At 39.6% G+C, this 27,100-nt stretch overlaps 2 protein-coding genes across 6 annotated transcripts in view; one reads left to right on the forward strand and one right to left on the reverse strand.

The window, feature by feature from the left end:
* Positions 1–18,815, forward strand: LOC104830116 (caspase-8-like). 3 transcript variants are annotated; one of them, XR_774203.1, is made up of 10 exons: positions 1–349; positions 927–1,032; positions 2,216–2,354; positions 2,444–2,500; positions 2,841–2,908; positions 3,427–3,562; positions 4,553–5,054; positions 5,356–5,398; positions 5,969–6,194; positions 18,755–18,815. XR_774203.1 is itself a non-coding variant. In XM_010564838.1 (8 exons), exons 1-8 carry the CDS (start codon positions 42–44, stop codon positions 5,489–5,491), a joined length of 1,452 nt encoding a protein of 483 aa, XP_010563140.1. In that variant the 5' UTR covers positions 1–41; the 3' UTR covers positions 5,492–5,818. The 3 variants fall into 3 exon arrangements, 1 of the variants encoding a protein (XP_010563140.1); XR_774204.1 differs by lacking the exon at positions 18,755–18,815 and adding an exon at positions 9,519–9,555; XM_010564838.1 differs by lacking the exons at positions 5,969–6,194; positions 18,755–18,815 and having other exon boundaries at positions 5,356–5,818.
* Positions 10,323–27,100, reverse strand: part of TRAK2 (trafficking protein, kinesin binding 2) — a 27,098-nt gene continuing 10,320 nt past the window's right edge. For 2 of the 3 annotated variants that reach the window (XM_010564808.1, XM_010564817.1), the window contains 13 exons: positions 24,836–24,906; positions 24,053–24,169; positions 22,592–22,801; positions 21,699–21,777; positions 19,797–19,927; positions 19,517–19,591; positions 18,750–18,887; positions 17,711–17,790; positions 16,798–17,001; positions 16,363–16,661; positions 15,728–16,018; positions 15,415–15,514; positions 10,323–14,808 (listed from right to left, as the gene is read on the reverse strand). In XM_010564808.1, coding sequence (XP_010563110.1) covers positions 14,130–14,808; positions 15,415–15,514; positions 15,728–16,018; positions 16,363–16,661; positions 16,798–17,001; positions 17,711–17,790; positions 18,750–18,887; positions 19,517–19,591; positions 19,797–19,927; positions 21,699–21,777; positions 22,592–22,801; positions 24,053–24,169; positions 24,836–24,906 — 2,474 coding nt within the window. In that variant the 3' untranslated portion in view covers positions 10,323–14,129. The remainder of the gene's footprint in view (positions 14,809–15,414; positions 15,515–15,727; positions 16,019–16,362; positions 16,662–16,797; positions 17,002–17,710; positions 17,791–18,749; positions 18,888–19,516; positions 19,592–19,796; positions 19,928–21,698; positions 21,778–22,591; positions 22,802–24,052; positions 24,170–24,835; positions 24,907–27,100) is intronic. The other variant, XM_010564824.1, reaches the window with a different exon arrangement.

Here is a 27,100-nt window from a genome sequence, read left to right on the forward strand (position 1 = left end):
GCCCCTGCCCGGGCCCGGGCCGGCGCCGGCGCTGCGGAGCGATGGAGTTGCCCAGGCAGCGGCTGCTGGTGGTCAGCGAGGAGCTGGACGAGGCCGAGCTGGCGGCCCTGAAGTTCCTCAGCCTGGAGCACGTCCCCATGAGGAAGCTGGAAGCCATCCGGAAGGCGCAGGACTTCTTCGAAGCGCTGCAGGAGAAAGGCATGATGGAGGCGGGGAACCTCTCCTTCCTGAAGGAGCTGCTCTACCGCATCAGCCGGATGGACCTCCTGGCTGCCCAGCTGGGCTCCAGCCGAGAGGAGATGGAGAGAGAGCTTCGGATCCCAGGCAGGGCACGAGTGTCGGCCTACAGGTGCGTGACCGGCGGCGCGGGTCCGGCGGGCGGCCCGGGCCGGGCCGGGCCTCACCCGGGAGGCAGCTCTCTGGGGCCGGCTGCCCTTCGCCTGTGGGCGGTGTAAGCTTTTACCGACGATTTGAACGCCGGGCTCAGGTTTGGGAGCGCACAAGCGTCTTCCAAGAGGAAGCGGGTACGAGCCATACGGAGCGTTGAAATTTCTGCCCAGCGAAAGGGAGAAAACTGAAGCCGCACCTTTCTGAAATGCTTAGCAGCCCCCAGAAGGGCCTCCCTGCCCGGGTGCTGCGTGGTGCCACAAGTGAGGGGGGCTGAGTCTTTGTTCTCAACTCCAGAAAGTTTCAGCGTGGTTTTGATTTTAGGAAAACTGAGAGCTTTTTAATTGCAGCTGAAAATGGTTTGACTTCAGGCTGTCCGGGGACTGATGTCCCCTCATTTAAAAAGAGAAAAAAGGGGGGTTTTGGGGTGGGGGGGGGGGGGGGGGGGCAAGGGAGCGGTTCAACACTATAGTGTTAAATTGTGCTAAGGGACGTGTTTGGGAACATGTTGAAACAGTGTCCTCCACTTCTTTTTCTAGATACCTGCTCTTTCAGCTGTCAGAAGACATCACCGAAGATGAGCTGAAGTCTTTCAAGTTTCTTTTGGGGAAAGAATTACCAAAATGCAGGCTAAACCCTAAGACTGTAAGAATTTCCTTAATATTTTTTTTTTTAAATGATTATTATAATCCATGGAGACATTTGGGTTGCTATGAGGGGAATGAGTGTCACTCTTCTTATGGTGAAGACACCGTGAGAAAAAGGGTGCACCTGGAAAGGGATTATAGGCTCTCCGGTGCATATGGGACTTGTCTGTGCTCGTGTTATGCATAGCTTTTCCAGCAGTGTTACAGCCCAGAGAGCATGGGCCAGCCCTGTGCCAGGCACAGAGGCCTTCATGTCTGAGCACCATATGGTGCTTAGGAGACTCAGTGACTTTGATCAGTGGAAGACTGATGAGCACATTCACTCATCTTGCTCAACCGATTTTCTTTTGGCTGCTTTCTAAGCCATTACCAAACACAGAAAATCACCCACTGTGGCTATTACTTTATACTTTTGTTCTTTTTATTTCCAAATTCAGAAAATAGGGATCTAAGCAGGAGATCCTTGCTAAGGCCCAAGAGCTTAGAGTCTACAAATAGCTTTGTGGGAGATCCAGCTGCTCTCACACTATCTCAGCCTGTAGTTCTGACTGCTGGGTATTTTGTTCTGTCTAATGAAAACTCTTGTAGCATTTTCCCTCTTTTCTTCGAGGAGAAACTGTGACCATCTAGTGATAGCTGTTCTAGCAAATCCTTGGGGTGACCACTGTGCTCTGCCACTCACTGTTTGGCAAGAGCTCCTGTCCCTTGGGGTCCCCTTTTGCTTCAGAGCAATCTCTATACCATACTTGCATGGTTATACCCATTTTTGCCATTGCTCAAGATGGTCGCTACAGTGATTCTTGTGTTTCAGTTAAGAGCACAAGATAGCCACTGGAAGTCAAATGAATGAAAGCAGTCATTAAAAATTACATTATATATTCCTGTACAATCACCATTAGATCTCCTGGATTAGATCTTACTAGATCTTGGCATCTCTGAGCTGCAGAAGGGAAACGAGTATGTTTTGAGAAGATGTTTGTATTTACAGAACTTGTAGGTTTTGTTGGAACTAGGTTTAATTGACTCAGCTGGGGTCTCAACTGAGCTACCAGTCGGCTGGACTGACTCTGTGGGTCGCATGTATTGTCAGTACGTTAAAGCTTAGGTGCACATGCTGCAACTTCCCTCCCAGTGGCAGCATGGATGTGCCCTAAGAGCAAACTACCTTTTTGATTACCCAGACAATGCTCGACATTTTCATTGAGATGGAGAAGAAGGGGATTTTGGGAGAAGACAACCTAAGTATCCTGAAGAGTCTCTGTGCAGAAATTAACATCAGCCTGTTGAAGAGAATTGAAGAGTATGAATTAAACCTATTTGGTAAAACAAAACAAAACAGCCTCTTTCCCGTAGTTATTCTTGAAGTGACATATAGGTATCATACAGGACTAATAATGATTGCTTTTCAGGTGAAGAAGAGATGCTCATCACAGAGGAACAGAGGCGCAGCACAGGAGGCCCTGAAGGTAATTACAACTCTCAAAAAATTAATGTTTATATTTTTTGCTCTTCTTCAGCTTTTGGACTCTCTGCACCACTTGCATCTCTCTTCTTTACACAGATGCCTCTCTAAAAAGTGATCGAGTATCCAGTTACTTACTAACTGATGACAATACATTTTACTCCCTTTTAATTGATTATCTAGTGGTTTATAGCTAACAGGAACAGCCGTTCAACCACAATTCAGTGTTTTCAGAGAACAGTTTTATCCTGGGAGGTACTTGTGCAGATGGAGAATAGGAACAGAGCTTCTTTCCTTTCTCTAGTGCTACATTCTGTACTTAAAACTCTTTTGTCTGTATTCAGCCCACACCAAATGGCTGGCGTCATCTGTGGCACCTGATTCTCCTGGCAGTTGGAATGAATCTTCCCAGGTAAGTCAGTTTGTTTCTTAGAAGCATCATCATTTTGTCTTAGAAGAGATCATCCCTCCATGAGGTGAACAGTTATTATAAGCCCAAGTGTTAAAAGCACTATCTAGAAAAAGAAAAATGCACCACTCTGTAACATCATAGTGAAGCTAAGTCACAGGTAGCAGCTGCTGCAGTGTTAAAACTTCAGGAACATTTGCAAGGGTAGCAAGATAGGCTGAGTTTATTATATCAGGAAATACACAGTTGGCAGATGGCTGGGCATGGAGAAGTGGGTGAACGCAGCACCCCATGTGGGCTGAGCATGATGATATGGGTCTGGGGGGGTGCTGTCATGCAGTGCACAGGCTCCCAAAGGCAGTGGGGCAGTGCATTGCAAGGTCCTGGGAGCAAAGCTGTATGGGGAGAGCTGCCTAGAGAGAAAGCCAGCTGGCTCTTTACCATTCTGTGCCACTAGCAAAGGCTGAGAAGCACCTAGAGGAGAGTGCAGTAGTTTTACCGGTAGTCTTTCTTTTCGACAGCTTGAAGCTTACAAAATGACTAGCCGACCCCGTGGAGTGTGCCTGATCCTGAATAACCACAATTTTGCAAAAGCCAGGGAAGCAGTGCCAGAACCCAAAAACATGAAAGATCGGAATGGGACAGACGTGGATGCAGGTACAGTGAATATTGAAGATAAGTTTGTGTATCTTCAAAAATAGAAACCTAATTTCTTTTTCTGTACTAAAGGTCTGAATTTCAATCTACCCTTTCTAGGATACTTCCGTTGTAGTGGCTGAGTCAGCTCTGTTTCCTGTGCTGACAAACCCTAATCAACTCATCAAGCTTTTACTGACTGACTCGGAACAATTCGCTAGCATTTTGCTGTTTTACTGAGTTTACTGCAACCTTAAGCAGTAACCTCAGCCTGGACTTTACAAGCTAGGCTAGCTTTCTGTCAGCCTTATGCATCCTACTTCTAAAATACGCAAAATCAGAAACAGATTTACTGCTGAACCAGAATGGGGCATTTGCTGTTTAACAACCAAAAAAAAAAAAAAAAAAAAAAGGTGGGAGGATGTTGGAATTTAGGGACTTGATTACCTTGCTATTCAGGAGCCCTGATTTTAGCAGGCTGTCCTGCAGCAGCAGCATAGCTCATTCCAGGTCCGAAGGTCTGTGAGATGGGTGTATTTGCACTATCTATGCGAAGAGACAAAATCCATCAATGGGCCTTCCCTAACTGAACTGAAATTCAAAGTTTCTCTTCCTGTGACACAGTTACTACCCAAATGGGTACTGCCCTCTCCTCTCGGGTAAAGCAACTGTAGTGTTCAACACCTTTTGGGAGATGAAGGGACGAGCTGTAAAGTGGGTGGAGGAAAGCGATACAGCTTTCTTAATAGTTCTGAACACTTTCCAGACAGAGGCTATATTAAACAGCAAGATTGCAAGGAAGCCTTTTAATGAGAGTTAAGGGAACTCAGTAGAGATGTGATTAGTGATCAGACTACTAGATTATTTTCAGAGCAGTAGTGTAACTACCTGTTACAGTAGTGTTGCAGGATTTAAAAAAAAGATTGTTTATCTCTAGAAATGCAATTTGCAGTTGCAGTCCAACTTTCATATAATGAAACAGCTCCAATTCCCCTTCTGTTTACTTTCCAGCGGCTCTGAGAAGAGTCTTTAGCAAGCTTCATTTTACAATAGCAGAATATAGAGACCTCACCGCAGAGGAAATCCGTGAGACTGTGAACATCTACCGGTGCGAAGACCACAAGGACAGAGACTGTTTTGTTTGCTGTATCCTGTCTCATGGGAAAAAAGGCATTATATATGGTGTTGATGGGCAGGAAATACCTATCCAGGAACTGACCACTTCTTTCACTGGACAGAATTGCCACTCACTTGCTGGAAAACCAAAAGTCTTTTTTGTTCAGGCCTGCCAAGGTGATGCTTGCCAGAAAGGTGTGACCATCGAAACAGATTCTGGAGAGCAAGATTCTTCTGTAGAAACAGATGCAAGATTTCAGCTTGACTGTATCCCCTCAGAGGCAGACTTCCTCCTGGGCATGGCTACCCTGCAAGATTATGTTTCCTACAGAAGCCCAAGGCAGGGGACCTGGTACATACAGGCATTGTGCCAGCACTTGGAGTACAGCTGTCCTCGGTAACTATGTTTCCATAAGTTTCTTTTTGGCAACACCTGTATTTTCCTTCTGAATGACAGAAGTTTGATTTGGGTGCAGAGGTAGGTGATACACAGAGGGAGTGCGCTCTCAGAGTGAAAAAAAGTAATGTAGGACAGAGCAACACTATGCAGATTGTTCAAAGCAGCTTAGCTAACTGCTTTGTAAGCCTGTTTAAAACAGGAGCCATTAGCACTGGTATAGATCAAGATATATGAAAATGTGGTAATTTTTCTGATGTTAACTGCCTCCCTAATACAAAATATACCTGTGTTTTTGCAGAGGAGAAGATATTCTCACCATTCTGACAGCAGTGAATCAAGAGGTGAGCAGAAAGAGTTGCAAGCCAAATGCAGAGAAGCAGATGCCACAGCCCAGTTTCACATTGAGGAAAAAGCTCATCTTTCCCGTCAACTAAATGGGAGGGGACTGTGTGGCTGAGGGAGCAGCAGCAGCCTGGAATGAGCTAGTATCAGCTAGCTAAGAATTTGGTAAAACATAACAGACTTTCAGTGTCTGCTCTTACCACAAGAGCAAATGTTATTATTGAAAATACAGCCAAGGAGCAAAAGCCTTAAGAAATTTGTGTTAATATGTATGACACTTCATACTTGAGAGCATCTCTGAGCTGGTCTGCGATTTGTGGTTTGCTGGCTAAAATATGCTCAGTGCCCTCTATCAGCTGTACCACATTGCTGTTTCTTCAGTAAGGTATCTTCCCAATGCAAATTTTAAAAGAACTGTTATGAAGCCTTATGTATTTTATGCCTAACTTCTGCAAAATAAAGCAGGGGGATGGGGGTGTGTGTGCTGCAAATTTTATAGGATATAATTGACTCACATCAGTGTGTTTTGTTACTTCTCCCCACCACGTCTCCCCACCATTCATTTTTAGTGTCTTGGTACACCTCAAGAAAAAGTCAATCACTTGTCCTCCAGCATCCTCAGCAGGATGTGGCTGTGACCTGCATTTCAGAGTATCCTCTACATAGAGTAGTCTTCACTGTGAAAATCAGTTGCTCAGGTACAGCTTCATGTTTGAAGATGTCCAGTTATCCTGTGTTCGCTTACCTTGCTGATCTTCGAGTCTCAGTTCTAAGCACAGCAAAAGAAGTTGCTGGGTAAGTACCCAGCTCCTTAAAAACATTTTTATATTGCTTCCTTTGATTAGTATGCACACAGAACAGGGAGTTTACAAGGTCTGAGTAGAAGCTAAAGCTTTGTTAGTCTCTCTGTTCTGTTTTCAATGAGATGTTCATTCTGTTACACCCTTGTTACAGCTTTCAGCATTAGTAATGGTATCTATGTAGGTGATTATTTAACTGAACGGATAGATCTGCACTGGAATTATTTTAATAGCCTAAGTCCTTCCTTGGACTCCTGTGCTGAATACTTCTCTCTTTGGTACCAGTTCATGTCTGCGAAGATAAGGGCAGAGAGATTGTAGACTCTGAGAATGATTAGAACCTTAACAAGTGGCAGATGTAGCAAGCAGTTACAGAAACAGGCAAATCTATGTTTCCAAATTCTAGGAGTAGTTTTCCAAGATAGTTGTGGATGCTTGTTTAGGGATTCATCATGAAACCATTGAGTTGTGCTGAAGCAAGGACAGCTCAGATACAGACATTTGTCTGTTACTTGGACAGGGCCAGAACTGTGCAATCCAAGTGAAAAAGAAACCCATTTTTATTTCTCTTAAATACTGAATAGAAGCTATTGGCAAACAAGCATATTACTCCATGGGCAAAATAATTAATGCAACCTGTTTTACTGTGGATTTTCCTCCTAGATCCCTACTCTCCACACATACTGCTCAGCACTTTACCTCTTACAAGTCACCTGTGTTCTTCAGCAACTTCCAGTTCCGTGCATACATCCTGGGCTCCCTGTCTGTCACACTGTGGATCCCGACGGGGATCAGGCAGAGCAGAATTACTGAACTTTCACAGTTCCCTTTCCCTTAGAGGGGGAGGCTGGATCTTCTTTGGTCTGCATTGTTGACAAAATTTAAGTGAGCCAAGAGATTCTGAAGTCAGAGGTGTCTGACTGACAGCATGCTCACATAGACATCTTCCTTAGGAATCAAAAGGAAAAAGATACAGCAAATAGAATTGACTACACTCAAGGAACTAGTTATCGCAGGTGTTCATGGTAAAAAAATCGGGGAATTTTCCAGCAAGATTTAATGCATGCCATAAACGAGGTCTTATCAGGAATCTCCTCATAATGAGTTATGAATCTGGTTAGGAATTCTTCATCAGTTAGGAATCAAACCTGTCAATTATCAATCTCCACCATTAGTCTCCTCATATAAAGCTACTGACATCTAGCCTATTGACAAGGAACCCTAGCAGCTCCACAGACCAATTACACTCATTCATATGAAGGAAGCAGACAGTTCTGGCTCACACTGACTCGGGGTATTATCATCGTCTCCCTCCCCTTGGTCCCGTCTTGTTCTCAGTTCAGTTAGGATTGTAGAGACAAATTCTCAGGCAATTTGACAACCTAAAATCTTGACTATAAACACTGAATTTTACACACAGTTTTGCCAATACCCAGCTTTTCTTCAGCAGCTGCGCTCTTCATTAATTTCTGGAAATGTTCTTGCAAGCCAATGACTTCTAATGTGTGAGCTTCTTGAAGCAAGCTGTGAAAGCAGTATGTAAGGAAAACACATAGAGGTCTCTTCACAGCACAGCACTCTCATCTGCCTATTGTGCTACTCGTAGTTCTGATTACCCAACGCAACGAATGGGACGCAGCTCAGTGCTGCACCTTCTCTTCAGTTTGGCTGTGTTCCCTTTCTGTCAGTTCCTAATGACTCAGTTGGGATGAAGAGCATTTAGCAGTCCTTTAACAGAGAAGGAGTTTTCTTTGTTAGCCTGAAATGCATGAGAACTTGGGAGGGGAGTTGAGCCACCAGAAAGATGTAACAGAAGCAGGTTTAACCCTGGAAGGCAGCTCAGCCCCACACAGCCACTTAGTCTCCACCACTGGGATGGGGGAGAGAGTAGGAAGGGTGAAAGTGTGAAAACTCATGGGTTGAGATAGATGGTGTAAGCAGTAAAAGCAAAAGCCATGTGCACAAGCAAAGCAAAGCAAGGAATTCATTCACCACTTCCCATGGGCAGGCAGGTGTTCAGCCATCTCCAGGAAAGCAGGGCTTCATCATGCGTAACGGTTACTTGGGAAGACAAACGCCATCACTCCAAATGTCTCCCCACCTTCCTCCTTCCTCCCCCAGCTTCATATGCTGAGCATGACATCATGTGGTATAGAATATCCCTTTGGTCAGTTGGGGTCGGCTGCCCCGGCTGTGTCTTTTGCCAACTCCTTGTGCACCCCCAGCCCTTGATGTTGTGTACGCACTGCTCAGCAATCCTGTATAATCAACACTGTTTTCAGCACGAACCCAAAACATAGCCCCATACCAGCTACAATGAAGAAAATTAACTGTATCCCAGCCAAAACCAGTACACAGGTTTTCTGTCTTTCCAGTTAATTTGAAAATTTCAGCTAAAACCACAGCTTCTCTTTGGTTATCCAAACCTACACACTGAGAGCTCAACTGCAAGAGTTACAGATATTTTCAAGTGGAGACTCCAACCCACACAAAAGGCCTTATTTGTATTCACTTCTCCATTATATAAAATGCTATTTAAATGCTCTTGCTCCTGGGAGACTGTCAAAAGTTTCTTTTAGCAGTGTGACCAACTAAAAGGAAAACAAGAAAAGAGCACTAGGCTCTTCCAAGTCTCATTGTGCAGAATCACTCCAGAATTCCTTTTAAGAATTGCCAAAGTCCCAGTGATTTAGGTGGCTTAATAAACCTCTTTTCTCCAGGAAGCTCCTCCTTGCACCTTCCTCAGGCACGCCTGAGCTTTTGTGGTTAGTTCTAGCTCTTTTCCTGCAGCTTCAAAGGGGTTACAACTCTCTTCCATTATTACATCCAAAGTGCTAGAGAACAACTGGAAAAAAAAAAACCCTCCCCAAACTCTTACACTCTTACATAGCATGTACACTCTTACAAAGCGGCAGTCAGCTGTACTCCTCAGGCTCGAGCATTTCAGGACAGCTGAAATCTCTGGAGTTCAACAGAAACTTGTACATTTAAATTTTCTTTTCACATACACCATGAACAGCTTTGATGCAGAGAGAGCACATAGCCAGAAATTCCAACTCTACTGCTATCTAACATTCCTCTGGTGCCATTTCACTGCCTACGGCCATAATGCTTCTCTCCACTGTGGGACACACTTCTGTAATGTTCTGATGACATGCAAATACAAATGCAAACATGTTAAGTACTCACGTGTATAAATACAATGAATACTAGGAAACAGTGTAAGTTACTTACTTACTAGTAAAACTTAGTCAAGGTCTCTTGCAAGCCAGATACCAGTGTGCCAGCTCGCAGGTCAATCCTGCCTAATCGTTCATAGGTGTGACAATTGCAGAGAACAGTGGGAAGAGGGGAAGAGAACGTCTCCTCAAAATGTCCAACTCATAAGCTTCAGCATATGAGCAGGTGAGCTGAAAAGTCAACTTCACTCTGACAAGAGTGCAAGCCCCTATCCTTGTTCTCATGTTGGAAAAAAAAAGAAAGCCAAACAAATACAGGATACTTACCATAGGATAATGGGGCTTCTCAGTTCTTTGAGATGTCATGCACACAGACTACTAGAGGAACCAGTCAGTAACTGTTAGGCTAATTCAAGTAAGAACTTAAATGCAAATCAATGTTCCCATTCTGTACCACTGAAGGAACGGAGTGTTTTGGGGAAAATGATCAGAACATTCCAACCTGAAATGTGAGCGCAGGGGCTTGTGCCAAAGGTGGTTATCAGCCCCAGGCTGACATGACTGGCAAGAATTTGGCACCTCTGTGCCAAAAGAACTTCAGTGAGACCTATGCAAAGGGAGTACTCTTCAAGGGTAAGTCGCTTGGTTTAAATCTCTACCCCCATTTTATCACAAATATAGAGGGCTGACATAACATCAGCTACTTGAGATGGAAAATCAACAGTGGTGTTAGACGACACTGTTGTCTAACACTATAATGCTAGAGGAACACATTAGCTGCTGTAAAATAACAGGAAGAAAAAAACCCAAAGCAACACACACACACAAAACCCCCAAAGTACCAGAAAACATGAACACATTCATTTAAAGTGAGGCTCACATTCCAATACTCTGTCTAGAGGTTGATGAGCTATTCTTTATCGGTGACGTTTTTCACTCTCAAGTGAAAGGCTTTTCAAACTGCAGCAGAAGGTACTCTGCAAGCATTCTGTTCCAGATTTAAGCATCGCACATTTACTGAGCAAAGTCAGACCGCAGCTTGTACTGCGTATCTGCCACCTGTAACTGCTTAGCTATAAACACAACAGCAGACAGCCCAGCACAGCCTGATCAAGTTTTTAAATCAATTTCTCAGCTTTTACAGCCACCACTTGTGCAGATACCAACTCACTAAGCTCATGTACAGTGTACAATCACTAAATTTTAGCCAAAAAAGGCCTAATTTTAGGTTTATTATAGAAAACTGTAGTATAGAAGATGACATCTGGAACAAACCACACAGGATGACCAATATACTGAAAAATGGCATGTTATACATGTTTATTATCAAATTTACATTCCACTATGAAACAACAGTAAGTGCAAAAAGCAGATGAAAAAAAAACATACCATGAAGTTCCCAGACTGTTCAAATATTGTGTGTAATCCCTTCGTGTAACAGCCAAATGAGGCCCCAACCCAATATTCTCCTTCCCTCTCTGCTGCTGTTTGACTCCAGTAGACTTTTCACTTTGACTACAGGTATTTTGAGCATGCAGGCATCACTGAATTTAACAAAAACAGTGAAACTAGAAAGCTATAAATTTGTGCCTGGTTTAAGCCAATCTGAATAAAGATAAATACTACAATAATTTCCTTCTGTCTCTTGAAACTTTCACAAGCATGAGTAAGTCTGTCCTTTCTAGCATCTGTTTTTGTCTCAAACCTACAAGACAACAGAACCTTTCCAAAATGCAATTCTCCATTCCTTCTAGCTCTACCTCCCACTCAACCAAATCACACTTGTGCAGGATCAAAAGATCTTGTGCAGGATCTCGGCTATCTTAGTCATACAAGTTTGTCTCCTCTCTTATGGGAGGCAACAGAAGCCAAATCAGTTCCTAGAATGATGGCAACTTTTAATAAGTTCTCTGAAACACGCATGTTATTCAAAAAAGTTTATCTTCTAGGTTTTGGCACAAAACAGTAAACTTGGAAGTACCACTAATTTTCCCCGTTGCTGCAAGCTAGGCATATATATATATACACAAAATGCACGTGACCATCCAAAGGTATAAACGCATGACGGAATTTCAGCAACGCTGCACCACAGCATCAACCAACCAGATAAACACACAATGATATACGGATCCTTCCATTTTCTTCTTCCCTTAAGTATCTGATGATACATCATCCTACAGGAAACAAACAAAAAAAACCCTCTCGACATATCCATAGTATTGTTTGAACTGAACCAGTTTATATTGTTGGGCTATGGAATATGGAAGCATCCCAAAGAAAAACAGGCTTTTAATTAATGTGCTCTTAGATTAATTTTAACTGAAACCTGGGTCTGCCAAAGGAATTCTGATTTAGCTGATTTGCTATTTCTGCTGATAACACACAGAATGATCCAATGGCTGGAGTTATCTAATAAAGCTAGTTAGAAACACAGTATAATACTTTCAAAAATTTATCAGTAACTTATATGTATTCCTCTAATAAACACACATAAAATGGACATATTATTGACACACTATACACTTCTCTGTTGACACCAAACTGTCTCATCTTCCATTAACTCATTCCTGTTGTTTCCCTAGAAGTTACAAATACACAGCAGACGTACTTGTCTTAGTTCACTGGAGAGCAAAACTGCCTCCCCCCCACTCCTTTCACTCTTACCTTATTTAGCTAGGCAAGACCCCATGCACAGCTAAGTACATACAAACATAAATACATGAAGAAATTAAATATTTTTCATTTTAAAAAAACCAAAATTAACCCGTATACAGTATTTTAAATAAAATTCACCTTTTATAAGTGTATGATTTTGCTTAGAGAGCAAAAGGCAACTCCAGGAGTTCCTGAAATATTTCTGTGCGCTGCTAACAGACAAGTTTCTGCTAAGAATCCCTGTGCAAGTTTGACGTGGTTACTCCTTTTCCTTTTACAAAAAAAGACTGTTATATCAAAGAGTCATCACAAGATCTATAGAACTGTAAAAGCAGAAAGGCCACATTACAAATTTCCTATAAATCAGGTTAAGAAGCTTTCTTTTCCTATCCTACTCCACTCAACCCTGCAGCAACAAGGGTGCTGATTATGGTGGATGTGCCTTACAGCAAATGCTAATCAGTGTAATTATACTGATGCTTCACACCATGTACCCAGACAGGTACCAGCTATGTCCCACATACACTGTAACAAGCAAGGTAAACTTTGACTGTTTTATCTAATTGTATGGAAACTAAACTTAAAAAATAATTTTTAAATGTTGATAGGTACAGTGAAAAATTACATAAAGAACCTGTTTCCACTCAGGTCACTAGGAAAGATCTGTTCCTCCAAGGAAATCTGGGCAAACTTTTTTTCTTCTTTAAGTTACACTGTAGATCTATTGTAGATTATTCAGTTATGACTAGAACCTTGGACAGGAAAGAATCAAAAAAGCAGCATGGGCAGTAATATTTTGCTGATTACCACTCAGAAACCAGATTTCTAAAATTGACTTCTCTTTTGAGATGGAAAGTCTGCCTCAGCTTTGTTCAGAATCAGGTTCAGAACCACTCTCCACCATCAAAACACAGGATTTCAACGTAGCAAAATTGATTTATGTTCATTAAAATGCTACAAAGAACACCAGCTTTCATCCTTCTGTTTCTAGAGACTGGTAAATTTTGCTCTTAATGAAATCTTTTAAACAAAATCCTGCCTAAAATCAGAAATAAACAGATTAAAGGCATGAAGCTTACTGCAGAACTCTCAAATATACATAATGTCTACCTGTCAAGAGAAGAGTCAGGTTACTGAATTTCCAACACTTGTCTTGAAGTAAATGCTCTCTGCTTATGTCAAATAAAAACGAAACCCTGAATCAAGCACCTAGGTTTTATTTCCTTTTGTAATACTGAAATGTGCCTGAGATTTTTTTGTGTGTGCAAAAATACTCTCATTTAAAAAGATGCACAGCAACTTTGGAAAGATTTCTTAGCTTGAAGTTTTCACCCTAATACATACTTTCCTCCTTCTTAATTCTTATTCATTGCACCTTCCTCTGTGTGGTTCAGAAGCTCTGGAAAGAAATTAACTTCTGTTAATACCTCACTAGCACAATTGCACTCTTTCAAAATATAAATCCTGACCACCAGTTTCTGTGTTCATAAACAGAAGTATTGTTTTCTTACATACAGCTAAAGGTTCTCTCCCTTGCTTCTCAAAGTGGGGAGGAGTTCAAAAGAGTACAGTTTCTGAAATGGAAAATACAAGAATAAAAAAAAAAATATCCGAGTTTTCATATTTGTTTGCTACAGAGAGGAACTTGGACCAATAAAGCTGGTCAGACTGACTGTTATTTTAGTATTACATTTAAATGATACAGCCTGACTGCTAACAACTAGTAAAATACTATGGTCATATGGTGGAAAAAATAGAACAGCACCTGCAAGACAGTTCTACACATTCGGTTTAAAAGGTTAAAATACTGAGAATATCTACAATGGTCTTTTATTTTTGCTTCAGTTAAGACAGATGCTGAAGGGGGTCTCAAAATTAAGCTTTGGTTTCTTTTTTCTTATCTTCCACAAAAGCCTTCTTTCTCAAACCCAAGCAATGTTCTTTTTGTTCTTGATCCCCATGCTTCTCTCTCCCACATCTTTAACATGCACATGCCTTCTCCAACTCTTCTGTAACACACCTAACGATGCGTGTACTGGATGTTTATCCCTCATGTATTATTTACTATGCTAAAAGTCAATCATTTTTCAGACCAGTCAGTCCTCCTTCAGGATATCCATTTTTGATGACTGGGTGCAAACTGGAGCTCCCAATGCCCCAATCATGGCTGGAAGACTCTGGTTTCTTCTCAGTCCTGCCATTAAGTTGCTACCTGCATTTAAAAACACAGCCGAGTCCTGCCTCCGCAAGCTAACCTCTGGCCCCTGATTCTTCCTGTGGTCCTGTATCTCAGGGGGCTTGATCACCCTGGCAATACCCAGCCTCTTCAGTCTGTCCACTAGGTTCATCTTCAGCTGGCCCATGTCTGGAGCATTACGGGAGGGCTTTAGGCCATACATTTCCTGCAAGAATGTTTCTGCTGGTCGAGAAGCCAGGAAGTTTTCCGAGTGATGCACTCGAGGCTCAAACAGTGGAGGGGAAGGACAAGGTGAACGCGAGGGAGAATTTGGTGGAGTAGAAGGAATGGGGAGAGTTCGGGCGGGCTGTAGCAAAGGCAGTTTTTCTAATACGGGGCTATCATAAACCTTGGCAGAGATGCCTCGTTCTTGCAAAAGTTTAGCCAGACTGCTTGTGCTGCTGAAAGTAGTAGTTGAATCTCTTCTGTTGGTGAGAAATTCTCCAATACTAAGCCTGTAAGAAATGGCTGGACTGCTCACAACTGGGTTTCCAATACTGCTGCCAGTATTTCCAAGTGAAAATGGGGCACTGATGGAGCTGAAATAAAATAAAAATGCAACAGAGAAGATGCACACATTAGACATCTTTATACCTGCTCTGCTCTGTATTTGCCTTTTAGTATACAGAAGGCTTGGAAAAAAGTAAACTATTGCTATTAGCTGTGACAGTTTCAACTTTAGTAGATTCGGAATTATTGTTCTGCAAAATATTTAGAAGATACGAGGCTGACAGAGAGGTTTTGGTGTAAGTACCAATAAATTTACCTTCTGTGGTCACCTATACTGTATTAGATGGAATATCAACATAGATGTCAAGTAATAACTTAGTTTAAAAAAATTATGACAGAATTGGGAAAAAAAATTATCATAGAATCAATTTATTTTTTTTTACAATAGGTATATGATACAAGGCATTTGGTATTTAAGAGCTTAAATTTACTTCCTTAAGTTACCCTAACCTGTTTTAACTCTCAGTCTAGAGAATTTCAAGTTTCCCCTTTGTATTCCAACTATTTGTATGAGGAACATCCTATGTGTTGCCTAGGTGCCTTCATGTATTTTAAAACTGGTCCATGTATCAGAAGCCAGAAAGCAACTGTTTAACCCTATGCAGCAACATTTAGGATGTCAACAGTCATCATACCTGGGAGTAACTTGAGTGACATCAGATGGGTGAAGGATCCTACATGTAGTAAAGGTAAATGTGGAATTTGTAGAAGACAGACACTTCCCTGGATTTGAGGCTGCAACGTGGAGAATTTACATCCATTGAGGGGAAAAATAAAGACAGATAAGAATTAATCAAAGCAAAGTTTAAGATAATGTTATTATCACTGTTAATTTTTTTTTTTTTTAAGTGAAGAACAAAGACAGCAAAGACAGCATTGTTGCAAGGTCAAATACCCTCCATTGAGAAAAAGACACTGCAAAATAGAAAGAGAGAAAAAACCACTAACCATGCTTCTTACCAGTGAGTGGTACTGCTGCTGAAGTAATAGGTGGTAGGAAAATCCCTGCCACTGGCTTTGCCACTGTACATTTCTTTTCCTCCGGGAAGGACTGTTGCACTTGAAATGTTATACCTCCTTCACCTTCTTCCTCATAATCCTCCTCCAAGTCAGAGATGTGGTACACAGTATCATCAGACAGAGGGGTAAAACCTTTTGTAACAACACCTGGTCTTGGGTCAAGAATGGTGCCTAGGTTGGGTCGAGCAAGCTGCTGCCAGTGAAAAAGGGTCTGAGATCCTGGTGTGACAAAAGAGAAGAGTCTCAGAGAGCCATTACCTACTATTGTATTGAGTTACAAGAATTCTTGATCAAAACAACTCCAGTCAACTAGTGCCGACACTGGTGATACACATGGTGCACTTGGATGACAATGCCAAGAAAAAGCCTAACACTTAGCACCATATAAGAAAGCCAAGTAGAAAGTGATATTGATGAGCTGGTTGGCATGTAGCCTACCAAATACCACTACTTCCTCTTACTGCATATCATACCTAGCTATATGCACACTAACAAATGATTTAGTTGGCAAATTAATGTGAAATCCTTTTCTGCTGATGACAGAAGGAAGATCATCCTCTTACCTTCAATGGGTTTGACAATTTGCAATTTTTCTGGTAGGAGCACACGGAGATTACTAGAGCTGGTAGAAAGATCAGTGAATTCTGAGTTTGTACCCAGGGAAAAACAGCTTTCTGTTGGTGTACTACAGCCACTAGCCCCTTCCTTCTGCTCAGCCAGCAAATGCATTTTTCGCTCCCATTCCTCCTCGAAGAACTGCTTCTCACTCAAGTAGTTTTGACGACGGAGGGAGAGCCTATGCAGAGCTCTGACTAAGTCATTGTCTCCAGGGGTTCCTGGCTGGCCAGGATTATGAGTGTCTCTGTGAGAAACATCAAATAATAATAGATATTAAGACCATTAAATTAACTATTTCTCTCTTACACAGCAGAGGTCCAGCCTGGATTTAGTTTTGAATCAGTTAGTTTAGAAAGAAGATAACAGGCTGTGTTTCCTACTTCAAATTCTGCTCAGAGCTGCTCCTGTGGGTCATCTGTGTGTGGCTCTCCAACTGATGTACACCAGACTGGAAGGGCTTTGCTGTCATAACAACACTTGACCGATTAGATCCAGGGATTGGCAATGGGGCAGGAAAGGAAGAGGAGCGGCCACGAGTGACATTAGCAACCTTGACAGTGTCAAATACTCGTTTCTGTTGAACCCTGCAGAAAAGACAAGCAAACAAATGTGGTTTTCAGAAGCATTTTGAAAAAGATACAATAAAGAAAAAGCTCTGAACAACAGACTTTCAAAAGTCTGCAGAGACCTGACTAAAAAGATTTAAGCCCAGAAAAACAGGATTGCCTAAGTCACTGTTTTCAGGAGTACTGCTCTATTAAATATCAGAATTACTGCTTACTTCGACCTGAAAGACTGAACCTCTATTGATAACCACTTGAGAACGTTCAGGAGCATATTTTTTATTTATTTAATTTATATATGCTTCCAGAAGCATATATTTAATTTTTTACTTCTTGCTTAGAAGTAAGAGATCCAGGAACAGGACTTTGGAAACTGTTACTAGTCCTTCAGCTATAGTTTCATTTGCCTGAGAATTTTTCTATAAGCATTAAAAGGGATAAAACTAGTGCTGTGCATCAGAGAATTTGCATCAAAAAAACTCACAAATTAAAGAATGAAATAACACCCTTTTAGCAAATTTCCAACTTCTTCATAGAATCAAATAAGAATAGTAGGTTTCAAAGTTGAAAAGATTACCAAATACTACAAAGCTTTTTTTTATTAAGTTACGCAGAAAAATTATTATAGAGGGAACATTCACATTTATAGATTTCCAAAAATCAGTTTCACCTTACTTAATACAAGCATATGGAAAATACTGAAAGACCACATAGAGATCTGAAAACATACTTTTGCTTGGAGAGAACAGACTCATCACCCTGACTCAATTCCTTCCGCATTGTCCCCTCAATTTCTGCTGCAAGGGAATCCTAGAGAAAAATGGAAACCAGACAAGTTGACAAATTGGATTCAAGTCTTCCTCCTAGCAATTTTAGCAGAAAACATCTCTAAAAAAATACTCAAAAAATCTCCGTTTGTTTTCCCACTATCAGTGCGTTTCAGATAAAATCCTTTGGTCTCTGAAGGGCATGGGGGGGAGTTTTCCACCATAACTACACCTATGTATAACCAGTATGGGTTCAGTTTTCATTAGCAACATCTGCTTTTTCTTGGTACTCTTTATGTTGGTTTCTTAAGTTAAGCTACAATTTTATGACCACTTCTTACAAGGCCAAACACGTACATGAGGGATTCTGTATACACAGAACAACCAAGCAAAACCTGACAAATTCCTAGCACAGCCCAGAAATTTTTGAGAGTACAGGAATCAGAACATACTTGACACTAATAAGAAGAGGAAAATAAATGCCTTTAATCCTTTTCCATTGGTTTAGTCATCCCTGGCAATTAGTCTAAGGTCATGCATTTCTGATGATGCTTAAAATTCAATCTCACAAGATAAGGGCATAAAATTACATCGTAAACTACATAAAGGGAGAAAAATACTCTTTGAACTCTTGAAAAGATGCTTTGTTTCTTAAAGAAACACTGTCAAGTTATAAAATTCACATAACATTGAACAATATATTAGCACAACTGAGCACTAGCTGTAGAACATGCCAATTTCCATATTTAACAGAAAAGGTATATAAAAAGTAAAAATGGTTTTAATATCACAACATAGCACATGAATGATTAGTTTCCTAATACATAAAATTCTCAAAAGTGTACGTATTAAAGAATTGAAAAACCACTAGATCAGCTCCATTGCCTACTACAAAGTAGTTCCTGCTGCAGCTCCTGTCATGGCTGTTTTACTCATACAGTTGTATGCTACTACAGGCCGTATGTGCCAGTAGATATATGTCACGCTAGCGGTATTTATTACCACAGGAAATGCTCCACATGACTGGGAGTGGCAGAGACAAGCAACAGAGCTGGCCCTGCTGCGCAGCAACTTCAATTCTTCTTGTGATTCGTGCAACATCCCTAGACACTCTGCATTCCGATCTTGCAACTCATGTAGCTGAAAGAGAAAAGAGGACATCATGTGATACCAGTAAGCTTCAAAGAAAAGACAGACTGAAATGGAATTAACTCCTACAGAAATCTCTATTGACTGATTCAACACTGTACTATTTTCCAACTGCACAGCACATGCCAACATCTGGAATGGACAATGGCCAACATAGCACCTGCACTGATTTTTAGTGGTGAAGCATGAAGTCCAAATTAAGACTTGAAAGAGGAAAAAGTAGGATAAAATCCAAAGGAAAATACATCAAAAAACTCTGCAAATACAGTAGCTGCTGATGCAAAAGAAGCAAAAAAGAGAACTTCCTTAAAATCAAAACAACAGTATTGTTGATATGATCAGTAATATTCATACTAAAAGAGTCTTTTTCTCCTAAGAATAGTAAGATCTCCCTACTTGGAACACCTTCTTTGCCTTTCATATTCCTGTGAACTACAAAAATATTTGTGTAGACTTAAATAAAAATAATTACTCTTTTCCTCCAATCATATGTCTCCAACCACAATGAAAAATGAAAAGCCCTACATAATTAAAAAACAATAGTTCTCATTCTCTCTTTCTTCTCTTGTATTCTATTCTAAACATTTATCTAAATGTATATATACAGAAACCTTAAGTACCTCTGCTGTCAGTTGTCTCTGAGCATCTTTGGAAGCTTGTAAGTGAAGTTTCAGCTCTTCCTTTTCAATCACATGCTGAAAGCACAAAAAGGTGCTCATCATTTTCTCAGCCAATTTCCCCAAGAGAGTTAATCCTCTGCCATACTTTCCTAAAACAGCCACCCTCTTGCAGTGTAAACCCCTGGCTTGCAAGTCAATTTTTACCTGCTGTAAGCACTGGCATGCACACGCAAGCACACACACACACATGCACGTACACTCTTCATCAGCATTCCCTTACTTCTTTGAGTTTATGTTGAAGATCAACAATCTGAGACAAGAGGGATGAGATCTCTTCCTGGTAGTGAACCAACTCCTCACTCTTCTCTGACAACTCCTCTGTTATTCTGGAAATTTGAGCATTTGTTTGCCCTACAAAACATAAAAGGAACTTAGTAGAGAGCTTCTCCCAACACACAACTAAAACCCAAACCCAATACCCAGAAAAGATGAGTGAAAGTCAACAACAATCTGCAAAATTACCAATACTCTAAGGAAATTAATTTGTAGTACATAAGAGTAGGTGTCTTAGAACATCCCTAAAGAAAAGACAAAACAGTGGGGAGGAGGAAGAGAAAGAGTTAACTTCAAATGCAGGTGTAACATATTAAGATCTAAGCACGCAGAACCTGAAATACATATCACAGGTAAGTGAAATGACCATAACAAAATCCAAGGTCTGCTGCTATAAACAATTTTAAATGACATACTGGCTCATGAGCAAGGCCAGACTTGGAATATGCTGAAGAAATCAGGCTCTGAACTGATCTTGTTGTTAACTAACCATTCTCTGTATGCAAAGGCATTTTGTCAGACCTGGTCAAGCGTAACATATAACTGTTTAGCTCTTGATTCTGGTCAGTATCTATTCCCCAAACACCCACTGCATACAATTTCCAGTTTCTTCCTTCCTTTGAGCAAGCACTTCATCAAGTGAGATGACAAAGCAACTCAAAAAGTTGAAATATTTTTATGGACTTAGTCTTGCTTGTATACTTGCCCTGAAAGCATAGCAAAGTCATAATAAAATCTGATCAATTTTGTATGAAGATCACACTACAAATTTAGTGGTTATTGTACCTCACAGATTTACTGCGGAACAAGGTCCTGCCCATGGGCCTGTGGATATTTAAGCTCAAAAGTCAGACACCTTTTTCCTAAAGATACAAATTTTAAGGCTGTAGACTAGACATCCTTTGGGAGAAGATTCTTTCTGTGAGTCCAAGTTACCTAGCATGCCTACATGTGCTATAGAATTGGACAAAACAGAACTCACAGACATTCTCATTGAAGGAAAATAGGAGAGCTTGTATGAAATAACTTCTATTTGCAAAGGATACATATTTTCTCAGAGGGAACGGAGTAAATAAAAGGCCAACTAAGTATCAATTCATAGTATTTTATGGTCATCTGAAACAAGAAAAATCAAGCAGCAACCCAGTCTTCTTTATGGTGGTTGTATAGAAAAAAAAAAAATCTTAAAATATATGCTTAAGGTTATTATGCACAAAGGAAGTAGCACACATCAAATGACTACAGATAAAAAATTGTACCACCGGGTTACACAGTCATCACACAAAAAAAAGGATTGTTCCTTATTGTTTCAGAATACTTAAATGCATTTGCATAAGAGTAGCTGCAATTCTTTGCAAATAAGTAGTCCCCAAAGCAAATGCAGACAACTGTTCTAGACACATTAAAATACTAGCCAATTTAAATTTGGTTCATAACTGATATTTTAAAAATAAACTACTGTGTTCATAGACACATAGTGATTTAGAATGAGCATTTAAGAGTCTATGCACTGATACATTTCAGTGTCACGTGTGCTGAATACTCTGTACAAGAAGTATATTTTGTTGATTTTCCAGTGTCTGTAGGCTTCAGTTTAGGTGGTTTATGGACATTAGATGTTGTGTTCATCTTCTCTCTCTAAACACAGTACACATACCTGAAGTTGAATGCCAGAGTGAAACTTCATGAAATACAGAAACAACTTTGCACTTGAGTAAAGAGCAAGACTTGAATAATTGGCATAAATTACTGAAGCTCATTTTTTTGATTCAGGGATAACTAAGAAGGTGTCAGCACTAGGTATTTCAAATACCATTTTGCCATTGCAAGATACAGCCTGGATACTCACGGAGTTCTTTGACACAGTCATTGACCAGCTGCTGTTCTTTTTCTTCATATGTAATGGTTTCTGTCTTCAGATGGCAAGCCTTCAAGAAAATTATTGGTATTCCAATTTCAGTTTATCTATACATATATTACTCTTATAAATTTTTATTTCTGAAATTCTTGCAACTGAAGAGTCTCCCCTTTATCTGTCTTTATAATTTCTATGCATCTGGCCATACTTCCTAACCATTCTTTCCACCATAACCTGTTTCCCTGAACTGTATAGGTCTTTTGAGTAAAAGACACACAGATACATGAACAAAACCTGATCTCTCACCTTTAATAAAAAATTCTTGCAAAAATATGTTATTTGGTAGGGAAAGTAAACCAGCACAGTAATCAGAAGAAAGCAATTCAATGTGCTTCAAAACTTGTCAAGGCAAAGGAATCTTAAAAACTTGAATTATGTTAGTCAAATCTTTTATGGCACTGAAAAGCTCTCAGTAGAACAGCTTTTCTCCATATTGCCCAACTAGATCGGCTGACAAAAATGTAACGGCAACACAATGGAATTCCCAAAATACTACTACTAATTGCAGTCAGATTTGTATCAAAACCTGTCAGACAAGCTTGAGGGCCTGATGGGTCCAAGTACTTTTGCTGGGTGCTTATATATGTTCCTATATTCTTTTGCATACCATAAAGGCATTGACTACTAGAGGACTCTGGAGATAGTGAGGAGTAGTGAAGGAAACGGAAGAATGTGGAGGTGGAGGGAAAGTGTTTGGGTATGATTTGTATACAGCAATACAAAATAGTCACACACTTCCAGAGAAACCCAGATGCTGGATTTTTTAACCATCCTGATTTATTTAATATCCAGCATATATGGTATACACTGTAATTCAGATGTACCTTTGATCGGAGAGCAAGGTTCTCCTCTTCCAGCTCTCTGAGTTTATCTTGCAAGACATCCAGCTGCAACAGATCATGTGATACATTGAAAGACTCATTGAAACGAAGTGGTGTGGAACAGCTGGAATCTGTTTCACTCTCCTCAGAAGCAATCGAAACAATACGAAGCAGGTCATCCTTCTTTGACAGTTCGTGCTGCAGCTGGTTAACCTATGACAAAAGAAGATCAACAGCTTATGAAATATACTTTAGCTATACAATATTACAGTGTATTATTCATGCAGCCTCTTGGAACATCACTGCTCCAGTCTACAATTAGATTAAAAAATAGCTCACAAGTCATGATCCTGATTTATATTTTCAAAGAAGATTCAACCTCTATTTATTTTATAGGAAGTTCACCAAATCATAGTTTTAACACTGTAAGGGAGACTGAAAATTCAAGATGACAGAAGAATGGACAACAGAACCTTCTTTTTAATAGTTTACTTCAAAATAATTTTCCACCTGCTTTGATACATGTTTACATTTTAACATGCTAACTATCAATTTGATTATGATCATTTTTCTAAACTGTAACTTCCTGGAGAAAAGGACTGATAGACATCTATTTATATGTATATACTGGTACCCCCCAGTCTATACATTAAATGAACTGTAGGACAAATAAAAACAAGAGAAAAGACAGATCTAATTTAGATAAATTCTATTTTGCATATCTAAATTTTTATATGAATACATAAGTTTATGCTCTCCTACAGATAATTATGTTTTTATTACCAGCATACTGTTTTATACAAGCAGCTGAATCCATTTCACTGTAACTTAGACTACATCTGTTGACCCCAAGGTTAAAAAACTTAGGATACTTTATCGTTTGTCAACTATTTAATTCTTTTTTAAGAAAGAAAAACAAAGAAAAGATTCATCAAGAATCTGTGCTTAAAGGAAGAGATGCAGTAAAGATCTTGAGCAGGATTCAGTTTTCATAATATTTTATTTATTTATTTATTCTTAGTGTAAACACCCCATTAAGGCAGCTCATTTTCTGGCTATTTCCTCACCTGTGAAGTTGTTATGTAGCAGGTCATGTCAGATGTCAACTATTTATTTTGACTTAGATTATTAGATTCTTAGTTTAATGGTGGGATATCAGACTGATGGTCAAAACAAACACTTTGAAAATGCAATCCTGCTGTAGATACATCATAACAAAACCTAACTTTCTCATAATTTCTGAGTAATTACAATATGAAGTCTTCATTGTCATGTCTTGGACCAAGAAAGCTGACTGAATGATGACAATTAGGAGAATGACATTGAAGTATAATTCTCTAGTTTAAGAGCAGCAATCACCTGCTTGCACAATAAAATAATATATTTCTATTAATCCTCTTACAGTCATCATAAAAAGAAAAAAAAAAGAAAGAAAGAAAGGAAAAAAATCAATAAATCACTCACTCGATCTAAAGTTTGTCCCAACTGTTCTTCCAGTGTTTCATTCTGTTCCGTCAACAGATGGTTTCGCTTAAGGAGGGCTTGCCCAATTCGAGCTGCCAGTTCCAGGTCCCGATCTTTCTGCTCACAAAATGAGAACAAATGTCTACTTTTTATCAGATAAGGTTTAAATTCAGAGTAGTTTCAGATTTTCCTAGCGACTGTTTAATGCATCACCACTCTGAGATCCCCCTTCACTCTCAAATGAATCAATATTGTTAGAACAACGATTAATGCTTCATCATTTGGATCCAGAACATGTCTGTAAGTGCATTTCTTGATATAGCACATTCTCTTCCACAGTCATTTGCAGTAAGAGAGAGAGGGGAAAGCACCAAACCTGACAACAGTTTTGGGTTTTGTGCTGCGGACTGGAGAGGTTATATGGGCTCTGTTGAATCATACAAAGAAGTCATATATACTTAGGCCTATGGTCTTTCAAGGGACACTTTCTCCAGAACAGACTGCTTAACTTGAATAGTGATGAGAGGGTAGAAGCAAAGGAGCAACAAGAAAGCAGAAGAAAGCTGTTTCTTTCTTACACCTCACTGGCTCCATGGGTGCCCATAGTTTTGCTAAACTTTGTTTCTGAGATGGTGCAACCAAATGGGCAGCTTATCATTATCCATGTGTTTGCTAAGGAGCTCCTGAAGATAACTGAACCAAAATTTCCAGCAGTTGAATAAAACCCTTCCTCAAATACCTGTCCTCAAATGTATTAACATAGCATTACAGAGACAAGCATACCTCAGCTAATAGATGTTTGACCATGTCAGCATCACTGTAGGTTTTCTGTTCCACATTATTTGTGCCAAGAACTGAGAAGAGAAAAACATGCTTACTGAAGTAGCTTAAGTACAAAGAAGACTGCTGGGAAGGGAGAGAGCTAAAACTCAAGAGGATGTTGTTTATATACAAATACAGTACTTAGTTGATGAAACTAGCAGAGGCTATGAAAATGCATCTTAACTTCAGCAATAGGAAACAATACTCATTTGGGAGACTGACACATTGAGGTATTGAACATTTACAGCTTTCAGCAATATTAGATAAAACTTGGGGTGCTCACACATACTTCAAATTTAGAAAAAGGAGAAAAATCTCTTAAAATCAATTTTTTGAATACAGCTAAGCTATTAAATCATCCAGCCTGCTGGGGAGAAAGGAAAGAATATATTGGAGCATATGCAAATATATCTGAACACACCTGCAGACTTCACCCTTGAAACAAAATTCGCTTTAGTGTGTGTGACAGCTATAGACAGGAAGTATGGAGACCCCAGAGACTAGTCATGAAAATGTATTTATTAAATGCTTGATCATCTTAGAAACAGTTAAAAAGAAACAGGATAATGTATGTCTGCAATTTAGATGTAGCATTGAATCCTATCTTACTGATTGAGTGACTCTGAAATTTGAAGAGTTTGTAAAACTATTAAAAAACTGAGAACAAGTAGGATTTGAAAAACAGAATTGAGTCAAGAATAAACAAGTGAAGAATCTGTGACAACTCTGAACAAAACACAGTGCTAAAACACAAAGTACTGGTCTGCTCTGGTTCTTGTCCTGATAAATAGAAGGTGCTTGCAAAGAAGAAATCTTAATTACCTTGAGCAAATTTGTGAGATCCAGCCAAGGAGGAGGAAGGAAGTTCAATAAGAGCTAAAGTGACAGAAAATGAAAGATATGGAGGGAAAAAAGAACAACGAGGAGAAAGAATTAAAATATAAAGAAATAGGTGATTTATTTGCATGCATCACCACCACCAAAAAATAAATACATGTGTAAACATACTTTTTACACTATTAAAACTTTCTTAGAACTTTTAAAGAACCATTTAGGTATGATTCCCTTCAGAGGCAGAATTATACATCTCACTTGCAGGTGATGGATGTTTGTCCTTGTCCAAGTTCAAGAAAAATTTGCTATTTTTGCTTTTTGGAATCAGGATCATAAAAGTAAAGAAAACAGCAATATAAATTTAACAAATATAGAAGTATCTGCATCAACTGAAGGTCTAAGTTAACCTGTTTTGAAACTAATTCCATCATCACTGCACTGCAAAATGATATTACTATGGATTCAGCCTAAATCTATTTCTGAAGATTTCCTTGACTCTTCTACCTTGTTTAAATCAGATTCATACTCTGAATACATAGTGGTATTGGTACTCGGGTTTTTTTTTGTTCTTGTTGAGGACTGCGCACTTAGTTATGAGATAGTGAAGTGCCAAACTGAAGTGCACACTAACTTTATTTATTTATGTTATATAAGCTATGTATGTCCTTTACATACATAATGTCCATAATTAACCTTTTAGAACATAACACTAAGATTATGCTAGGATCAAAACCAAGTTGCATTTTAGAATAGAAAGAAACTTTCTTGCAGTCTTGAAAGACAGGAGAACAGAAAGAACAATATAGAAGAAAAAGGTTTACTGAACTGTTTCTCTTAGAGCTTAACAGAAAAATAAATCAAACTAACAAATCAAACGGTTTTTATCAAGTCGATCAGTAGGCATAAAAACCCAACACAAGTATTTAGGAGGTTTGAACTTACAGCAGTGCCATTTACTAATTGTATTTCTAAGCCTGGCAAAAATAGAAACTCTTCACAAAAATTAAAGTACCTATCCATCAGTAGCATAACATGCATTTGGGAGGTCAATTTTACTGTACTGTTTGGTTACTGATACCAGTTGCTGAGATGGGACTCCAAACTCATCTGGCTTACTAGTATTTGGAAAATTCACTGCACGTACATAAGTAAATTTCAGCCATTACAGGCAGAATATTATAGCCAGCACTCCTGTGGTAACTGTTCCCACCAGGTGATAAGAAGTTAAAAGTTTCTATCCCGTGCTAAGTCACCTTAATAAAGATTTACTCTAATTACATACAAGGTCACCCTGGTAGGTAGGTTCCTAAAATCAATAGCAAATATATTTACTCTGATAAATGAAATCACAGAATTAACAGCTTTGAAACTTAGCTCTATACAACTTTTGTT

This window comes from Haliaeetus leucocephalus, unplaced genomic scaffold, assembly GCF_000737465.1.
Source record: "Haliaeetus leucocephalus isolate CR32 unplaced genomic scaffold, Haliaeetus_leucocephalus-4.0 Scaffold1, whole genome shotgun sequence".
In the NCBI taxonomy this organism is placed as follows: domain Eukaryota; kingdom Metazoa; phylum Chordata; class Aves; order Accipitriformes; family Accipitridae; genus Haliaeetus; species Haliaeetus leucocephalus.